The 21,285-nt window shown below is 42.1% G+C and overlaps 1 protein-coding gene across 1 annotated transcript; it reads left to right on the top strand.

Annotated features, from left to right (window-relative positions):
* Positions 1-8,959: 8,959 nt before the first annotated feature.
* On the top strand, positions 8,960-11,280 carry LOC104085057 (NAC domain-containing protein 87-like). The gene is made up of 3 exons (XM_009589012.4): positions 8,960-9,354; positions 9,554-9,834; positions 10,483-11,280. Exons 1-3 carry the CDS (start codon positions 9,147-9,149, stop codon positions 11,074-11,076), a joined length of 1,083 nt encoding a protein of 360 aa, XP_009587307.1. The 5' UTR covers positions 8,960-9,146; the 3' UTR covers positions 11,077-11,280.
* Positions 11,281-21,285: the final 10,005 nt, after the last annotated feature.

Below are 21,285 nucleotides of genomic sequence, written 5' to 3'. Positions count from 1 at the left end.
TATCAAACCGCTTGAAAATAAGGGAGGATGATTTTGGACTCGAGGGCAGCCTCAACGAGGTATCCATCTTCGATCATGGGCTTATAATAACCAAACACTGATCAACAATGTAAGAGCTATGAATAATAGAAAAATAATAGTATATTGCTTTGGGATGTGTGTTACTATGTGTTCAATGAATAATGAGACTCTCCTTTATATAGTAGATGAGTTTTACTCTAAGTACAATTCTATAAAAGATAAAAAATCTTCTGCTTAACTGATCACCAGTTCTCCATCGATACTTGACGAGATCCACGCCGTGATATCTGGTCGGTCGCGGATATTACGACCTTCCGTTGGTCGTGCTGGGTTGCCTGACAACGTTCTCCGAAGTCCTTTGGGATTTGGATCGATCCCGGATCATGGCCCTGATATTCTCGAGGGTGGGCGTCATACCCTCGGATTCTAACTTGATGATACCCTTGCCTCGACTCTGGTCCCTTGCCATCATATCTCTAGCTTGGTTTATCTTATCGGAAGCCGGGGTGTACCATGAGCTCGATTTTACCCGTATACAGATAGTTCCCTCGTTTCTCGGAGAGTAAGTTGACGAGAAACGACATGAGCTCCCCGATTCCTTCTTCAATACGCCAAGATAGAAATGACAAAAAATTTGAAACGTCTCGTTAGTGATGTCATTATGACCTCAAATGCGTATCAGTCGTCGGTTGGCTGTCCCTGGACGCGAAACGTCGTGGAGCCCATATAAATATCCCCTCCTTCATTCATTTTTTACTTTACGTCCAAACTTCTACCCTCGTGCCTTCAGGATTTCATTACCTTTTTTTATACTCTAGTATCTTTACCTCCGTTACTCAAGATTTCTCAGTAGGTTATAAAAATTTTACTCATTCTCTACTCAAGCCAACACATCTGAGCTTTCAACTTTCAACCTTTCTCTATCTTTTTCAAGATTTTATAGATAACAATGCCAAAACCTAAAAATCTGTTCCCCAAAAGTCCGCTTCTACCTCCCAACCGACTGCCAAATTAACGAAACCACTCTCGATGTGGTCGACCTTGAGAGGTCCGCCACTAACGTGGCTACCGATGAACCGGCTGTTGAACCTCCCTTGAAGATGTTCATTCCCGGGGGTTGTTCGGTTGCTGACGACTTCAAGGTTGAGAATCCCTCTTCGGTGTAGGGTCGGCGTGAGGAGGCATCGAGATATATTTGCTCAATCACCGAAGATGACCTCCTCACGGTCCGAAAGGACTACAACTGGGCCGACAAGGACATAGTGGTCCCCGAGTTCGAGGAGGCCATTACTTCCCATGTTGAGGGGATACCTAAGTGTTCACACTTATCCCTTTACACTGAGCCTGGTGGACCTGGTCATTATAGATTTCTGTAGGAGGTACGAGGTATGCCTCGATCAGATCCACCCATCATTGTAGAGGATCGTAATCCTCCTTCGATATTTTGTGAACAATATCGACTCATGTCGGCTCACCGTGGATCATCTACTCCATCTTTACAGTCCCTGAATCTTCTGAGGGGGACTGAAAAAGCTCGTACGCCGAGCTACTAAAGCTCCATTCTCAAGCATCGATGAAGACCGAGATCGAGGCTGGCAAGGAAGCTTTGTCCAGGTGAGGCCTCCTACTTGATTCCGACCGAATTTAGGCCATTATCTGAGAAGTGGAATGCATCACATAAGTACAACTTTCCTTTGAATGTTGATTTCATGTTCATCTCCCTTTTCCTCATTGGTATTCGTGGCAGTGCAGCTGTTGCTCAACTCCCAAATGCTATCCCTCGGTTCAAGGAGTGGATCAAATGCATTATCTCACAAATGCCCTACTCTGAGCGCTCGTGGAGCAAATTCTCAAAGGGCTGTTGGGAGGCCCATTCCCATGGTAAGATTTATTTCTCGAAAGTTACGTTAGGCTTCTTCTTCTAGCATCACGTTCTTATTTCTTTTATTTCCTTTTTGCAGTTTGCCTAAGACCGTCGAGCTTAGACCTCCGGTCGGGGACGAGGGCTTGCCCACTGATTCTTCTTCTTCGGGGCAGTCCAGAGCCACAACAGGAGAGAAGTAAAGGAGGAGGGCCCCGAGTTCTCCGAGCTCAGAGAAAAAGAAACCAAGGAGAAGGTTGGTTCGTAAACCAAAGGAAAGCTCCATCTCCCGAGTGCCTGACTCGGACTCACTCTTACGGATCAGGGACGAACCTGAGAAGGATGAGCTCTTTGTGGCCCACGAGTCGTCAGTCCCCGAGGAACGGATGGAAGCCGAGGGGGAAACGACGGAGGCTAATCCCCTTCAAGATCATGAGGCAGGTGCCGAAGTGAGGGCCGAGCTCTCTCGAGATGCCGGCTCCGCCCTGCCCGGTGTTATAGATATTTTGGGATCTCCCTCGTTCACAGAGTCCATGTTCGATGAAGCCCGGGCGACGAAGGAGCAATCCAATGAAGGGATTGATGGAGCGGACGATCCCCTCCGATGCTTCTTTGATGGTATAGACTCAACCGCCCTGAATGACTTTACCGTGTTGGGTGACTTATAGGTGCCGAGGAAAAGTCCATCCTCGGAGGTCGGTGGGCCGAACTCGAGTCCTAGGTTGACCAATCGGTTCCCCGCTCTGAGCACGGATCCCGGAGGATGCCCGTGTTCTTTCCGCCCCTATTGGGGTAGCTAGCTACCTCAAGTGCCTGGTAATGGAAGAAGACCGGACAAAAATGAAAGAGCTGGATGCACCATGCTTGTTCAACGAAACACAATAGGTGTTGAACCGGGTAAGGTGTTATCACACCTTTTTATCTTCGAATTTGGGTTTTGATGACTCTAATGCCTTCTCTTTTTTACATTTTGCAGCCCTCGATGCTCCATCATGAAAACTTTCTCCGGTACCGGGATGAGCTTAGCCAACCCGAGGCCGAGGTCACAGAGATTGTTGAGAAGAGGGACATGTATAAGCTTCTCAGCAAGAACCGTGAATGGGGGAGAACCATGAAGGTGCCTTGTAGATATTTCTTTGTTTTTGTATTTTTGTATATTTTGTTGAGTCCGTTTGGCCTTTGTAAAGATCTTTATATATATACAAGGCTTTTCTTTTTTCCTTTTGGCAATTTTCAAGTTTGTTTCTTTCGGCTTTTTCTTTACGATTGCAAAGATTTCAAATTCCTTAGCACGTAGAAATAAGGTTTTGTTCGGAGGTTCGAACAAGGCTTGTTCTCGATGTGATTTTGTTTAGAACTCATAGGGATTGGTATGACCAGAATATTTCTCCAAAGTGCTTACTTAGATGTTTTTACATTATAATTTTGCCGAGGGTAGCCTTTGAACCGGTTTGGAAATTTTGAAGGCATTATGTTTTGGTTACGGGTTTCGGATATTTTCGAGCCATTTCTAGGATGGTCGTAGCCTTTTAAGTTCGGTATTACCCAATAGGCTTATTACCCCGGGATTCGATACCCGAGCCATCCGGGCTTGCCCAGGACGAGAGTCCCCAAATGAGGTTGGACGTAGCCTTTCAAGTTTGGGCACTGCCTAATAGGTTTTTGTGCCCCCGGGCTTCATCAGCCCGAGCCGTCCAAGTTTGCCTTGGATGATAATCCCCGAGTGGGGTGATCTCTTGGATCCGAATAGAGGTGGCCCTTGGGCCGGATGTCCTTAAAGAACAAAATGTTATAGTTTTTAAGTGACAAAATATGCATCTACAAGGTAGAAACTTTCTTTTATTTCTGTGCACAACATACAAGAATGCAAATGTGTACAAGCTTCGTGTTATGTCTTAAGTGGTCTATGTGGGAAGAGTACATTTGACCGTTTGGCCCTTACAATAAATCCTATCCACCAAGCCCTTACTATTCGAGCACAAAGTTTCCTTCTTTGCTAAAATCATTATAAGGGGTGATGGCCCCCAGTATTCGAGGCCGATCGTAGAGAGGGCTCGGATACTGTTTATGTGACCCTTAACTCAGGTTCATAGCCGGTCTTCAATTCTAAGTTAGCACGATCTACTGTTGCCTCATTAAAAACATTGTCGAAAAACCCATTTGGGACAAAACCGGTTCAAGAGAAAAAGAGTGCAACGCGTTCTTGCAGGCCTAATAACTACATTATTCTTTGGCCGATGCCTGCAAGTGTTAGTTCAATTTATAATATATGTAAAGAAAAGAATGAATGGGCTCGTACCATAGCAGTAGTGCCGTTTTAACTGGGTCACATTCTAGTTGTTTGGTAGTCGCTCATCGTTCCCTGCTTCGAGTTTGTATGATCCTTTGCCGATGATCTCGATAATTCGATATGGAGCTTCCCATTTCGGTCACAGCTTGCCTTCATTCGGGTTTCGAGTGTTTAGTGTCACTTTTCTTAACACCAAGTCCCCGATATTGAAGTGTCGGAGGTTGGCTCTCCGGTTGTAATACCTTTCGATCCGTTATTTTTGGGCGGCCAGTCGGATGAGGGTGGCCTCGCGCCTCTCGTCCAACAGTTCCAAGCTCGTGCTCATGGCCTCATTATTTGACTCTTCGGTTGCGTATCGGAACCTGAGACTCGGTTCCCCTACTTTAACCGGTATTAGCGCTTCGGCACCATAGACCAACAAGAATGGGGTAGCCCCGGTACTAGATTTTGATGTTGTTCGATATGCCCACAAGACTTCAGGTACAATTTCTTTCCATTTCCCTTTGGCGTCGGCCAACCTCTTCTTAATATTTTGGAGTATGGTTTTGTTCATAGACTCTGTCTGCCCGTTCCCACTAGGGTGGTAGGGTGTTAATAGGATCCTTTTGATCTTATGGTCCTCGAAATATTTACTCACTTTACTACCGATGAACTGCTTCCCATTGTCGCACACGATCTTGGCCGACATTCTGAACCGGCATATTATGTGGTCCTAAATGAAGTCAATAACTTCTTTCTCCTTGACTTTCTCAACTGCCTGGCTTTCCACCCATTTATTTATAGTCAGTCATAAATAATATAAATTAAGCCTTACTAGGTGCCCATGACAGGGGGCCAACGATGTCCATTTCCCATATCATGAATGACCAGGGTGACAAGACCGAATGTAGCAGTTCCCCGGGCTGATGAATCATCGGTGCATGTCTCTTACATCCGTCGCATTTTCACACGAATTCCTTTGCGTCGTTTTCCATATCGATCTAGTAGTATCCGACTCTGATTATCTTACGAACCAACGATTTGGCACCCGAATGATTCCTGCAGGTGCCTTCGTGAACTTCCCTGAAGACATACTCGGTGTCTCCCGGTCCCAGACATATGGCGAGTGGGCCAACAAACATTCTCCTGAATAAGGTGTTGTCTTCGGACAAGCTGAACTTGGCCGCCTTTGTGCGCAAAGCTCTCGATTATTTAGGATTCAAGGGCAGTTTTCCGATCTTCAAGTAATCTATATACTTGTTTTTCTAGTCCCAGGTTAAGCTTGTCGAGTTTATCTCGGTGTGACCTTCTTCCACTGCTGATTTCATGAGTTTTACGACCATACCTGAGTTTAATTCATCATCATCAATCGACGATCCTAAGTTGGCAAGAGCATCAGCTTCGTTGTTTTGATCTCGAGGTAGATGTTGCAAAGTCCATTCCTTGAACCGATGTAATGTCACCTGTAGTTTATCCAGGTACCTTTGCATTCGTTCCTCTTTGACTTCGAACGTTCCATTGATTTAGTTCACCACAAATAGGGAATCACACTTAACTTCAATCACCTCGGCCCCCAGGCTTTTAGCCAGTTCGAGACCTGCAATCATGGCCTCATACTCGGCCTCGTTGTTAGTCAATTTTACAGTTCTAATAGATTGACTAACTATATTACCCGTCGTTGGCTTCAACACGAAGCCAAGTCTGGACCTCTTTGCGTTTGAGGCACCATCCATAAAAAGGGTCCTGATTCTGGAGGAGGTCCCCGATTTCAACAACGACTCCTTCTCGACCTCGAGTCCGTTTTTCTCTAGTGATAGACACTTTGGTGCTCTTTAACATCGGCCCCTAGGGGACGTCGACCCAACCGATGATCATGTAAATGAAGTGCTGAGGTTCCTCCTGCTCGATCTGCTGATTAGAGTCCCTGTTCCTAAAATTGTTTTTGACTCGATCGCTCAAGAACTCCCGGAGATGTCCGTTGTTGACTAACCGGGAAACTTCCTCTCTTAATTGTAGGCAATCTTCAGTTCTGTGGCCGTGAGTGCCATGACATTTACACATTAGATTGGGGTCCCTTTGGGCTAGATCAGACTGTAGAGGTCGAGGCCACTTGGTGTCTTTGATGCATCCGATGTCAGATACGATGGCAGCATCATCGACGTTGAAGTTGAACTCCGATGACTTTGGTGCTTCCTTAGGTCCGATGGGCCTATCGAAACCGCTTTTGCTCATGAGTCCCCAGTTATTTTAACCTCGATCGCTCCTCTTTTCTCCTCTTACAGGGTTTCGCCCAGACCCATTACCTCTTCGGTCTCCATTGTATGGTTGATACCGATCCCTGTTTGATCTTGGTTCACGATCAATGTCTCTCTTGGATATGCCAATAGCTCTGACGGGATAAACGGACCCGAAAGAGGCCCCAAGCTGATCATATTCGACCCTAAATTTTGATTGATACCAGTTATGTACGTCGGTCCAAGTCACAGCCGGATATTCTATTAGATTTTATTTCAACTATTGTGAAGCCAATGAGCTTCGAGTATTGATTCCTTGGGTGAAGGTCTGAACGGCCCAATCGTCCGCGACCGGAGGCAGGTCCATTCGTTCTATTTGAAATTGAGACACGAATTCCCTAAGTATCTCATTATCTCTCTATTTTACTTTGAAAAGGTCTGACTTCCTGGTCTCGATCTTGATGGCCCCGGCGTGGGCTTCCACGAAGGAGTCAACAAGCATGGCAAACGAGTCAATTGAATTAGGGGTAAGTTGTGATACCATATCATAGCTCCCTTTGACAAAGTTTCCCCGAATATTTTCAGCAGAACGAACTCGATCTCATCATCCTCTAAGTCGTTCCCTTTGATGGCGCACGTGTAGGAGATCACATGCTCATTTGGGTAGGTTTTTCCATTATACTTATGAATCTCGGGCATGTGGAACTTCTTCAGGATTGGCTTCGGAGCTGCGCTTGGAGGAAAAGGTTTTTGATCAAACTTCTTGGAATCCAAGCCCTTCAATATCAGTGGTGCTCCTTGAATTTGGTCGACCTTGGAATTGTAGGTTTCCGTTTTGTTGTCATTGGCTTTGATTTTATTTTCTCCCGATTAAACCCATTTTGTCAGTCCCTCGAGCATTTTTATGATCTCAGGGTTAGTGCCGGGTTCGGCATTACTCGGCCTCTCCGTGACTGGTTCGTTTCTGCGAGCGATTTCCTGAGGCAGCTCGGGCTCAACCTTGCTAGGGGCGCGGCTCTGGTTTTGCAGCTGGGCTATCGCTACCTGTTGAGCCCTGTAGCATTTCGAAGATCACTCGCAAGTTGATCCCATATCCTTCACCGTCGTGTGTATTTTGGGCTACCGATCAGACTACCCCAGAGAAGTTGTTCTCATGATCGGTACGCAAATTCGCATTGATGGCCACATGTGAGTTAGTGTCGATTGGGTCCGCGGCCGGAACAATATTGGGATTGACAGGGGGTACCTCGTTACTGGGTACCATATCGTTGTTCTCGCCATGATGACCGGACTCAGCATCCATGTTTAGAGGGGCAGATTGGGAGTTCGACATTTAAACTTTGACCTGAAATTAAATACACTTCAAAGAACAAGTGTAAAATAGGTTGTGTTATGGAAATTTGTATCAAATTGCCACTATTATTCTTAGTCCCACGGTGGGCGCCAAACTGTTTACCCTAAAAACGGATAACAATTAAATTTGTAAGTGGATTTAAGGAGACGTGGATTTAATCAATACAAACGGTAAAGATTGCTAGAATAAACAGGCAAGAGATGTAATAAATTATCAAACCGCTTGAAAATAGGGGGGTAATTCTGTACTCGACGGCAGCCTCAACGAGGTATCCGTCTTCGATCCTGGGCTTATAATAACGAAACACTGATCAACAACGTAAGAGCTATGAATAACAGAAAAATAATAGTATATTGCTTTGGGATGCGTGTTACAATGTGTTCAATGAATAATTAGACTCCCCTTTATATAGTAGGGGAGTTTTGCCCTAAGTACAATTCTATAAAAGGTAAAAAGTCTTCTTTTAACTGATCAGCGGTTCTCCATCAATACGTGCCGAGATCCATGCCGTGATATCCGGCCGGTCGCGAATATTACGGCCTTCTGTTGGTCGTGCTGGGTTGCCTTACAGCGTTCTCCGAAATCCTTTGGGATTTGGACCGATCCCGGATCATGACCCCGATATTCTCGAGGGTGGGGGTCATGCCCCTAGACTCTGACTCGATGAGACCCTTGCCTAGATTCCGGTCCCTTGTCATCATGTCTCTAGCTCGATTTATCTTATCGGAAGTCGGGGTATACCATGAGCTCGATTTTACCCGTATACAAAGAATTCTAATTTACTTTAATAAAATAATTTACAGTTACACAAATATTTATAGTTTATATTACAAATTTTAAATTTATTTTTTTCTTAATTTCATGTGGAATCAAACAGCTCTACATAAATTGGGACAGAGGAAATACGAGTAAATCATCAACTTTAATAAAGGTGAAAAGTATATGAAAAAGGAACAATATGTGGGGTCCATTGTGCTTGGCTCCCTACTCCCTCCTTCCAACTTAGAAACAACAGACTCTTGACTCTTTCTGCCTCAACTGGCCTCTAGTAGAATTTTTATGTTAATTTCCTCTTTTTCACATCCATTTTCAAATAGGTAGAGATAATAGGTCCAATGAAAGCTTCCCATCATATCATTTTTCTTATTATTCTAATAATTTAATCATATAATATATGCAACTCAAGAGGCTTCCATTCTAAGTGACTTGCAGCCGACGGATCTTAATAACAAAGAAGAGTAACCCTCTTTTCTTCCTTTCTTCCTTCTCATGACCATTTCTCTATATAAGACCCTTTCTACTTGCAAAGCAATTCTTTCTCTAATAAGCTAGCTAGTAAAGAAAAGTCTGATATATTTGCAACTCCTGACTGGTAATTTATAAAGTAATTCCATATATTTGTTGGTTATGGGTACTTGTATGCAGGTTATTAATGAAGAAGCTGATCTGCATCGTGATGACATATTAGACCAGCTTCCTCCTGGTTTTAGGTTTCATCCGACTGATGAAGAAATTATCACTTGCTACCTTAGAGAGAAAGTTATGGACAAGAGATTTACAGCTATAGCTGTTGCAGAAGTTGATTTGAATAAGTCCGAACCTTGGGATTTACCTGGTAATTATTACTTCAAATTTATAATTCAATTTTTATATTTGCGCTGTTATTCCTAAAGATTCTTCTTTATTGCTGATGATTGGTCATGGGGGGTGTGTGTATATATATAGCCCGACCTTTTTAGGTGCTTATTTGATATTATTCCCTCTTTATTTGTTTACTTTTTTTGGTTTGATTTGAAAATTGATGGACGTTGCAGCTAAGGCAAAAATGGGAGAAAAAGAATGGTATTTCTTTTGGCAAAGAGATAGGAAGTATCCAACAGGAATGAGAACAAATCGTGCAACAGAATCAGGTTATTGGAAAGCTACTGGGAAAGATAAGGAAATTTACAAGAGCAAAGGTTGTCTTGTTGGAATGAAAAAAACTCTTGTCTTCTACAAAGGAAGAGCTCCTAAAGGAGAGAAGACCAATTGGGTCATGCATGAATATAGACTTCAAGGAAATCTTTCTTACAACTGTCTTCACAAGGCAGCTATGGTACATACTTCCTTAATTTGTGAATATGTCCAAGTCCATTGCATGTTCAATTTTACCCAGCATGATTAACTGTTTGCAGTTTGTTGATCCATTTTTATCTCTTTCCTCCTTTGCTTAGACATTTATTCTTTAACCCTTGTGTTTTACTTTAATTTGTCCTAAATGATTATTTACTTTAAACTTCCAAATTAAGTTCAACAAATTTTCTCTGTGAAAATAGGCGTGATGTTAATAGATTAATTAGAAACTATACTCATATTGAAATGTATTCTGTTTCAAAATATTAGTAAAATATTTTGTAAACTAGGCCAATGTTAGATAGTTATTAAAGTCAGAGTAATTTTCACTCAAAAAAACATGTACAGAACTTTTACTCGAGATTTTTCAACAAAAAAAAAATACTCTTAGAAATTAGACCAAAGGTGTTGATAAAAGGATTTTAACTTATATACACGAATAGTTTAAAGAAATTTTACATTATTAATGTTATCGGACATGTTATAGTTGATTGCACACTTTATCTTCAGATGACTAATTTTACTAATATATGATTGATTATCTGTAATTATCATTTTGATGACTTATTGTTTTGCACTGGCAGTTAATCAAAGTGTCGATACTAATTTTGCTATAATTAAATGATGGCAGGACGAATGGGTTATTTGTAGAGTTTTCCACAAGAAGATAGGAGTAGGAAGAGGTCCACTATTTGTGGAAGATCTCTTAGATAGTCCCTCTTCACTGCCTTGTTTAATAGAAATCCCAAAAGATGAACTCAACATAAGAGCCGCTACTACTACATCGACATTTGATGAAATTCACTCTTTAGCCTACTTTTCCACTGGCAATTATGCCTACAAGCAGCAGCAGCTATTACGAGAGGATGAGAAGAGCTACGGATTATTTGTACCCACACATTATATCTTCACTGGCATTGATGATTATCAGCACAACAATCAGCTTGCCAGTTCCAGTAACTCATCGTACTCCAGTTTCAACCATGATCAATCACTTCCTCCGAATTCAAAAATTTCTGAATATTCCAAGAATGGTACAAGGCAGCAGCTCTCGTTGAACAATAAATCTATGATTAGTCTTTCACAGGATACTGGACTTTCTTCAGTGATTCCAAAGCAAGGATTTGATAGTGGCAATCACTTTGAAGATGCTGAGGATCAGGATCTTTCTGTTAACCGGTGTAGCACTATACCTGCAGATCTTGATTCCATATGGAATTATTAGCTTGATTTTAATCTGTTAGAGGAAATTATTAGGACATTATATTGTACAGCTTACTCATTTGTCTTATCTTTAGGTAATTCTTTTCACTGAGATAGAATATATTAAATGGTAGGTACATACTAATTTGAAGGGGTTGATGATTACTACTACCTTTTATGTAATGTTAACATTCTTTTCTTTTATGTTAATTTATTTTTAAGTTAACTCTCTGTGAAATATTAATATAGCTTTACTTGATGGTGTAACTAAGTCTTAGAAATAAAACATCTCTTATTTGAGTTGTCGCAAAAATTTATTGAAGGATTTACAAGAGTTTTAACCATCATTCACATAAAACTTTTTAGTAATTCTAGATGTAATATATTGACATAATTTTTACTTTGACAGAAGGAATTTTTCAAATACCAGTAGTAATATTTTAAGAAAGATGACCATTGGCATCCAAACGATATTTTATTAAGTAATTCAGTTATTAGATATATAGCATTAATTTAGTTTAGAGGTAATCAAATTAATCCCTTTAATTTATTTTTTGCTTTTAGGGTAGGGGGAGGGGAGGGTGTAGACGGAGGGAGAGACATCCCATTCAAACTGATAATATGCATGTTCTACTTATGGGGTGAGCAAAAGGCATAGGTTTTCCAGACAATTGATTCCTTGACCACATTCATTGGAATTAATAATTGTAGCTAGTTCTACTGCTCCTCTCATCATTAGACAATTAACAAGGCAAAGATTTCTTAAATGAAGCTTCAACTTCTGTCCAACGTAACTTCATCCTTAAATCTGGGGTTGTGGATCATATATATCCTTAGCTGTTGGAATATTCCCTTTCTCTCCTTTAATGAATCTGTAGCTCACACGTTTTCTCCTCCTTTTCATGTCCATCTACTCTACTATGCCTACGCTTATCCATCTTTACTAAAACCAAAAAAAAAAAAAAAAAAAGGAACATATAACACCATATTTAACTTTTGTTGTTGCATATTATGAAACACCGGAGTTTGAGGTCGGATAATACACGTATCAACTCGTATAGATGCGGTCATCTGTGATAAAACTTCTCCCACAATCATCAAATTAAATAATGTTTACCCTAAAATCGGATAACAATTGAATTTATATGCGGTTGTAAGGATACGTGATATAACTTGATACAAATTAGAAAAACAGATTAATATTGAAATTAATGAGAAGAAAATAAATGCAAACTACACAAATTGGACAACCTCCCTTTATATAGTAGGGGAGCTCTACTCTTGACACAATTCTATAAAAGGTAAAAAATCTCGTGATTTGCTAATTAATCGACCTCTCCTCGATACATGCCGAGATTACCGCTGTGATCTCCAACTGATTGCGGATATTTCGGCCTTCCGTTATTTGGCTCGATAAAGTTCCCTCGATCTTGTTCGATCCCGGAGTCACGAGCTCAACGTTTTAACTTGGTGCCTTGCTTCGATATAACTCGGGGTCAAACTTCGACCCGTCACATTTCAGTCTCGACTAGTCATATAATAGATGAACCCGGTTTTGACCGTATACAGATAGTCCCCTCATTTTTTGGAGAGAAGACGACGAGAAATGATATGAACTTCCAAGCCTTGCTTCGATAAATCATGACGTAAGCGGCAAAGGTAACCGAAACGTCCCGTCGGTCCAGTCCTCAAGGCATTAAATGTGTGTCAGTTGTTGGTCGGCCACTAAGGGTTTTGAACCGCCGTTTGAAAACTATAAATACTTCATCCTTCCATCCATTAGAACTTTTATATTCACACGTCTGTTCTTGTGCGTTTAAGAAACTTTCATCACCTTCTTCCTCTGGTTTTCTGGTTCAAGTTTCCTTTATAATTTTCTGAGAATTTTCACAACTATCCGCCAATTACGCCCTCTCTTTCATCAGTACCATCTCTTTACCCTTACTCAGAAGCAATGGCAAAGACTTCTAAATCTGTTCCTCAAAAGGAAACTCCCTCTTCGTCGAGACCGTCTGAAGAGGAAAAGGCTATGTCTACTGTTGTCGAGGAAAAGACACCAGAACCCCCCTCAACTCTGTTCATTCTTGCGGGGTGTCCGACTGGGGCCGACTTCAGGATCGAGAAAACCCCTTCCATACCAGGTCGATGCGAGCCGGTCTTGAGGTATATAGTCTCTATTACTGACGATCTCCTCCCCAAAGTCAAGGAAGTTTGTAATTGGGCTGGTAAACACGTGGTAGTGCCTACGCCCAAGGAATCAATCACTGCACATGTGGAGGGTTTTCTAAATGTTTACACTTATCCCTTCACGTTGGGCCCTCTAGATCCAGTTATCATAGCCTTTTGCAAAAGGTATGAAGTGACGCTCGGGCAGATTCATCCTTTATTTTGGAGGATTGTTATTCTGCTTCGTTTCTTCATGAACAAGCTCGACAAGTGCCCCTTTACCATCGACCATCTCATGTGTCTGTACAGTTCCCGACTCTACCGAGGGGGATTGATAAAGCTTGCCCGTCGGGCTACTAAGGCCCCATTCGCGAGCATAGATGACGATTGAGACCGAGGCTGGTTGGGCCGGTTTGTTCGAATGAAGACCTCAGATATAATCCCGGCCGAGAAAATGCCATTTCTCGAGAAATGGAACATGAAACGTAAGTATAACTTCACTTTTAAGATATTGCTTATTGCTTTTCCCTTTCCTCTCACCTAATCAATGTTTCGTGGTGCAGCTGTCGCTCGAATGCCGGATGTAGTTCCCCGACTCAAGGAGTGGGTCGAGGGCATCATAACACAGAAGCCCTATTCCGAGTGCACGTGGCCCGAACTTTCAAAGGGCCCATGCGAGGTTTGTTCTCACTGTAAGATTCTTTCATAGAACTGACATCACTTGGGTTTCTTTCCAAGCTTACTCATCTCTTTTTCTTTGTAGTTCTTGGGAAGGATATTGCGATGAGGCCCCCACCCGCAGATGAAATCGTCCTCTCCAAATCTCCTGCTCTGAAGCAGGAGAAAGAGAAGAAAAGAAAAGGGGTTCTGAATTCCCCAAACTCGGAGAAGCAGAAACTGAATAAGAGGCAGGTGCGCAAACCCAAAGAAAGCATTGGCACCCTCCCATTGGACTTCGTCCACCGACTGAGGGATGAGTCCGAAGAAGAAAAAGATTCCGAGCTGGTGGCTCGGGTGCGAGCCCACACCTTATTGCCCCAAGCCAGCGAGGCTGCTGAGAGGGTAGTGACTGAGGTCCCTGAATCGGAGAAGGGCAAAACCGCTATGCCCCAAGCTAGGGAGGTCGAAGAGGAAGCCGGGGGCGATATTCCTCGAGCAGGGCAGAGTGCCTCAAAAGATGCGCCTAGGGCGTTTGATCTCACCGGGTCTCCTCTATTCTCCGACTCCATGATCAACGAGTCCGGTATGCTAAAGGATCATTTGCATGAGCTGCCTCAAGGGGCGGCAGATCTCAATAACTTCTTCGATGGCTTAGGATCTACCGCCTCAAAGGATGTTACCGAGTTTGGTGATTTGCCGGTGCCAAAGAAAGCACCGTATTTTGGGGGCCAATGGGCTTTCTTCGAGCCCGAGGTTAGTGGATCGATTCCCGGCTCTGAGCGTTGATCCTAACCGAAAATGGTCAATAGTTATCTCTATCCCGGAGGATGCCCGGGTTCTCTCCGCCCCAGTGGGGGTTGCTAGCTATCTTCGGTGCTTGGTGACCGAAGAATACCAGGCCAAGATGGACGAGGTGGAAGCATCCTACATGACCAATGAAGCTAATTAGGCGTTGAATCGGGTAACTTCGAGTGCCTCTTTATTAAGTACTTTGGATTTTAAGTTATAAATAATTGTAACACTTTTCTTTATACTCGCAGGACAAGGTACTTCACCATGAAACTTTCCTCCGATATCGGGAGGAGTTATCCCAACACGAGGTCGAGGTTCGGGAGCTAACTGATAAGAGGGACACCTATAAGCTTCTCTGTGACAAACTTCAGGCCGAGCTAGAGGCAGCTCCGAATGAAAACACCAATCTGGTCGGGAAGGTAAGATAAATATTCGAACTTAGTGATGATGATTCAGACACAATGGCTAACGACCCAAACTTGCAGGTCCAGATGAGACTTGACCAGATCAAGCAACTCCAGGTGGAGGTGGACACGGTGAAGGCTGAGGTTGCGTAGTGGAAGAAGAATATGGATCGCCTGACGTCAAAAAAGGAAACCGCCCGAGAAAAACTGGCTTCGACTGAGGTCCAGCTTCGGGCTGCAAAAGTAAAAATCTTGGTGTAGGCCAAGAAGATCGAGGAGCTCCAGTCACAACTGAGCCCAGCGGTTTCTGGCCAAGAAAATATGGCCAAGGAACTTGAGGTGTCCAAGTCGGAGGTTGTTGCGGTTAAGGATGAGACTGATGAGCGGGTGGACCAGTATAAGGCCGATGCTGAGGCAGTTTAGGTCCAAACAAAAATCTTGGTGGAACACATGAGGTGGTAATCACAAAGGGAGGCCGTCCCTCGACCTGCTGGTTAAGATCGAGAATGCCAAGGTATCCGAGGCCAAGGCCAAGAAGCTGGCTTATCCCTAGGAGTAGGATTCCGAGGGATCTGAAGACTCGAAGGTGCCCGAAAGCGGTGAAGGACCCGAAGGTGACGACGCAACTCCCGTTGAAGATTTGGCCACTTAGGATCTTTTTAGACGTTTTGTCTTTGCCATTTTGGCTATTGTAAATTTCTGTATTAGGGCCATTTGGCCCTTGTAAAAAGAATTTTTGGTAAATATATACAAGACTTTCTTTCCCTTTCAGCTTTCGGATTTTTCCTTTGTTTTATCATTTGTGTTTGTAAAAACGTCGGAATGCCTTAACATGAAATAGGTTATGTTCGAAGGTTCGAACAAACCTTGCCTTTAATGTTACTTTGTGTTAAGGCATTGTAGGGATTCGGTGTTACTGAAGTCTTTTCCCAAAATATTTTAGGTTTATAGCTTGCTGAGGGTAGCCTTTAGAACCGGTTATGAAAAATTTCTTTTTTGAAGGCCTAGTTTTTGTTACGGGTCTCAGACGTCTCTGAGCCGTATTAATGTGGTCGTAGCCTTTTAGTTCGAGAGCCACCCATTGGAATTTCTTTCCCGAGTTATCCGGTCTTGCCCAAGATAACAGTCCCCGAGCAGGGGTGGTCGTGGCCTTTAAAATTCGGGGGTTACCTAATAGGTCTTATGCCCCCGATTTCTAGTAGCTTGGGCCGTCCGAGCTTGTTTTCGGACGGTAGTCCCCGTGTGAGACAGTGATCATTCGAACTCTGGTTCTAAATAGCCCTTGGGCCAGTTACCTTTAGGGGATCGGAAGTAGGAAATTCTTTAAGGAATGTAAAGAAGAAATTAAAATATAAGATGATTATATGGAAGAGACTTCTCTTTATTCTTATGCATAATCAGGATATATGTGCACATGCTTTGCGACAGGGTTCAAGCAGTCTACGTGGGCATGGTTCATTTGACCGTTTGGCCCTTACATTGAATCCTATCGATCGAGACCCTTCAATTCCGAAATCTCTTTCCATGCTAAAGTCGATATCGGAGGGTGATGCCCCCTAGTGTTCGAGGTTAATCGAAATAAGGCCTCGAATATTGTTTTCGTTGCTGTTACCGGTTCGTTGCCGGCCTTTGATTTTAAGTTAGCACGATTTACTTTTTTCCTCGTTAAAAACCTTGCCGAAAAACCCATTTGGGACAAAAGCCGGTTCAAGGGAAAAAGAGTGCAACTCGTGCTTTCAGACCTAAAATTTATTACTTTTCCTCTTCGATTACCTGTAAGAGTTAGTCCGAATTATAAAAAAAAGAAAACGAAAGGGGTCATACCTTAGCAATAATATCATTTTAGGTGAATTACATTCCAATTGCTCGGTAGCTGTTCACCATTCATCGTCCCGAGCTTGTAGGATCCTTTTCCGGTGATTTCGATGATATGATATGGCCCTTCCCTGTTCGGCCCCAACTTTCCCTCGTTTGGGTTTCGGGTGTTCAAATTAAAGTAAAGTGTCACTGAGTAAGCCTCGACTGGTAGTATTAAAACAACTCTGATCAACATTTCAAAAGTAAATAACTAAGCCACAAAGCCGAGTCCACATTCCGAATGTCAAAGTAAAGAGCAATGAAATCAACAAAATGGCATGGCATCACCCTTCGTGCTTTTACTCTCATCCTCACATCATAATATAATAGCAAGCATGCCCTTCGTACATAACCTTACTTTCCCTCAAGCGCGGAAACACCATTTTTGCAATGATATCAATGTATGAATATGTCACGACCTAAATCCACTAGTCGTGATGGCACCTAACCCAACCCGCTAGATAAGCCAACTAACAACAAACATGTCATGACTCTAAAATCTCACCTTTAGGGTCCTGATGGCACCTAGTCTCTAAGACTAGGTAAGCCTAGCACATGCTGGGAATTAACAGAAATAAACAACTTATCTATTAAAGTAAACTGATAAATGACATAATGTAACGACCCGACCAGTCGTTTTGGGCTCTAGTGTGTCGTTCGGCGATTTAAGGCCTAGAGTAACTTCACTTCATGTTTTATGACTTGTACGTGTGGTCAGAATTTAATTTCGGGAAGTTCGGAGTGGTTTCAGAAAGGATAAATCTTAATTCGGAAGCTTTAAGTTTGAAGAATTGACCAAGATTTGACTTTTGAATAAATCACCTCAAAATCGGGATTTGAAGGCTCCAATAGGTTCGTATGATGATTTCGGGTTGAGTATCGGGTCGCCTGGGAGCATTTCGACGCTTATTGTGGAAAGTTGGCATTTTGAATGTTTTAAAATTTCCTAAGTTTTGTTTGAGGTGGACTTTGGTGATATCGATGTCCGTTTGGGGTTCCAATTCTGGGAATAGGTTCGTATCGTGATTTGTGACTTGTGCGTAAAGTTTGACGTCATTCCAAAATATTTTGATATGATTCGGTCGCGTTCGTCGAAGTTTGGAAGTTTGAAAGTTGAAAGAAAGATTTTTAGCATCGATTCATGATTCTTATGTTATTTGTGGCGTTTCGAGCCTTTGGATAAGTTTGTATAAGGTATTAGGACTTGTTGGTATTTCGGACGGGGTCCCGAGGGGCTCGGGTGAGTTTTGGGGTAGTTTTGGACCATTTCTAGGCAATTTTTAATTGCTGGTGTTTGGCTACAGTAGTGTGCATCTTGATCCAGGACATTGTATCACGTTCGCTAAGAGCAAAATTGGAGAAAGGGGTCTGTGAATCGCGTTTGCGGAGACAGATTCGCATTCGCGAAGAAGAAATTTCTGCTGCACTAGACAGACTTTGGAAGCTCATATCTTGCAATCTATATGGAATTTGGAGATGATCCAAAATGAAAGTTGTAGCCCTTGGTGTCTAAATTTCAAAAAGTCGATCCATTTTTCATTTGGAATTTTGTACAAAATGTTTTGACCATTATACTAAGGACTGTCTAGAGGAGTTGGGCAGTTTGTTCTTGGCAATCGCGATTGGTTTTTCGCAATCGCGAAGGGCAATTTTGAGCTGAGAAAAGTTGTGCTTTTGCGATCGCGAATGGTAAATACCTGTGCATAAGCTATATTTCGGGGGTTTTGGCCATTTTATATTATTTGGAGCTATATAGATCGTATTGAAGCGATTTTTGAAGCACGTTTTGCCATATGGATTGGGGTAAGTGTTCTCTACTCGGTTTTGGTTATATTTTATGAATCTATCCTCATTTTTTGCATTTGATTGATGATTTAAAAAGAGAAATTGGGGGTTTTTGTTTAAAGTTTCATAGAGTGAGTTTTTGAGTTTTGAATGTCGATTCAGAGTCAGATTTGAGTGAAATTAGTATGGTTAGACTCGTAATATAATGTGATGTCAAACTTTGTGGCTTTTGTGAGGTTTCGGACACGTGGGCCTGAGGGTTGACTTTATTGAAATTTCGAGCGGAGTTGAGAATCATTATAAATTGTTAAATTGTAAGCATCAGAGTACATTATTATGGAAGTTTGAAAGTTGAAATAAAGATTTTTATTATCGATTCATGATTCTTATGTTATTTATGGCGTTTCGAGCCTTTGGATAAGTTTGTATAAGGTATTAGGACTTGTTGGTATGTTCGGACGGGGTCCCGAGGGGCTCGGATGAGTTTTGGGGTTGTTTCGGACCATTTCTAGGCAAAATTTAATTGCTGGTGTTTGGCTACAACATTGTGCATCGCGATCGCGTACATTGGATCGCATTCGCGAAGAGAAAAATGGGAGAAAAGGGGTCTGTGAATCGCGTTTGCAGAGAAAGATTTGCGTTCGCGAAAAAGAAATTTCTGCTGCACTTGACTGACTTTGGAAGCTCATATCTTGCAATCTATAAGGAATTTGGAGATGATCCAAAATGAAAGTTGTAGCCCTTGGTGTCTAGTTTTAGAAAGCAAACCTTTTTGCATTTGGAGTTTTGTACAAAACGTTATGATCATTATACTAGAGGCTATCTGGAGTTGTTGGGCAGCTTGTTCTTTGCGATCGCTATTAGTTTTCCGCGATCGCGAAGGGTAATTTTGAGCTGAGAAAAGTGAAACTCGGATTGATATAAATTTTGAAGCAATTTTTGCCATATGGATTGGGTTAAGTGTTCTCTACTCGGTTTTGGTAATATTTCATGAATCTATCCTCATTTTTGGCATTTGATTGATGATGTAAAAAGAGAAATTGGGGGATTTGTGTCTAAAGTTTCATAGAGTGAGTTTTTGAGTTTTGAACGTCGATTCAGAGTCAAATTTGAGTGAACTAGTATGGTTGGACTCATAATAGAATGGGTTGTCAGACTTTGTGACTTATGTCGAGTTCCGGGCACGTGGGCCTAAGGGTTAACTTTATTTAAATTTCGAGTGGATTTGAGAATCATTATAAATCGTTAAATTGTAAGCATTGGAGTATATTATTATGGATGTTTGAAAGTTGAAAGAAATTTTTTTAGCATCGATTCATGATTCTTATGTTATTTTTGGCGTTTCGAGCCTTTGGATAAGTTGGTATAAGGTATTAGGACTTGTTGGTATGTTCAGACGGGGTCCCGAGGGGCTCGGGTGAGTTTTGGGATAGTTTCAGACTATTTCTACGCAAATTTTAATTGCTGGTGTTTGGCTACAACAGTGTGCATCGCGATTGCGGACATTAGATCGCATTCACGAAGAGCAAAATGGTAGAAAGGGGTCTGTGAATCGAGTTCGCGGAGACAGATTCGCGTTCGCGAAGAAGAAATTTCTGCTCTTGCAATCTATAAGGAATTTGGAGATGATCCAAAATGAAATTGTAGCCCTTGGTGTCTAGTTTTCAGAAAGTAAAACCATTTTGCATTTGTAGTTTTGTACAAAACGTTATGACCATTATACTAGAGGCTGTCTGGAGGAGTTAGGCAGCTTGTTATTTGCGATCGCAATTGGTAAATACCTGTTCAGAAGCTATATTTTGGGGGTTTCGGCCATTTTATAATATTTGGAGATGTGGAGCTCGGATTGAAATGATTTTTGGAGCAATTGTTTCCATATGGATTGGGGTAAGTGTTATCTACTCGGTTTTGGTTATATTTCAGGAATCTATCCTCATTTTTGCCATTTGATTGATGATGTAAAAAGAGAAATTGGGGGTTTTTTGTCTAAAGTTTCATAGAGTGAGTTTTTGAGTTTTGAACGTCGATTCAGAGTCAGATTTGAGTGAAACTAGTATGGTTGGACTCGTAATAGAATGGGTTGTCGGACTTTGTGACTTTTGTCGGGTTCCGAGAACGTGGGCCTGAGGATTGATTTTATTGAAATTTTGAGCGGAGGTTGGAATCATTATAAATTGTTAAATTGTAAGCATCAGAGTATATTATAATGGAAGTTTGAAAGTTGAAAGAAAGATTTTTAGCATCGATTCATGATTCTTATGTTATTTTTGGCGTTTTGAGCCTTTGGATAAGTCTGTATAAGGTATTGGGACTTGTTGGTATGTTCGGACGGGGTCCCGAGGGGCTCGGGTGAGTTTCTGGATAGTTTCGGACCATATCTAGGAAATTTTTAATTGCTGGTGTTTGGCTACAACATTGTGCATCGCGATCGCGGACATTGGATTGCATTGGCGAAGAGAAAAATGGGAGAAAAGGTATGTGAATCGCGTTCGCGGAGACAGATTTGCGTTCGCGAAGAAGAAATTTCTGCAGCACTTGACTGTCTTTGGAAGCTCATAACTTGAAAT

Source organism: Nicotiana tomentosiformis, chromosome 3 (genome assembly GCF_000390325.3).
Source record: "Nicotiana tomentosiformis chromosome 3, ASM39032v3, whole genome shotgun sequence".
NCBI classification, from domain to species: domain Eukaryota; kingdom Viridiplantae; phylum Streptophyta; class Magnoliopsida; order Solanales; family Solanaceae; genus Nicotiana; species Nicotiana tomentosiformis.
This window is presented reverse-complemented; position numbering and strand designations above follow the sequence as displayed.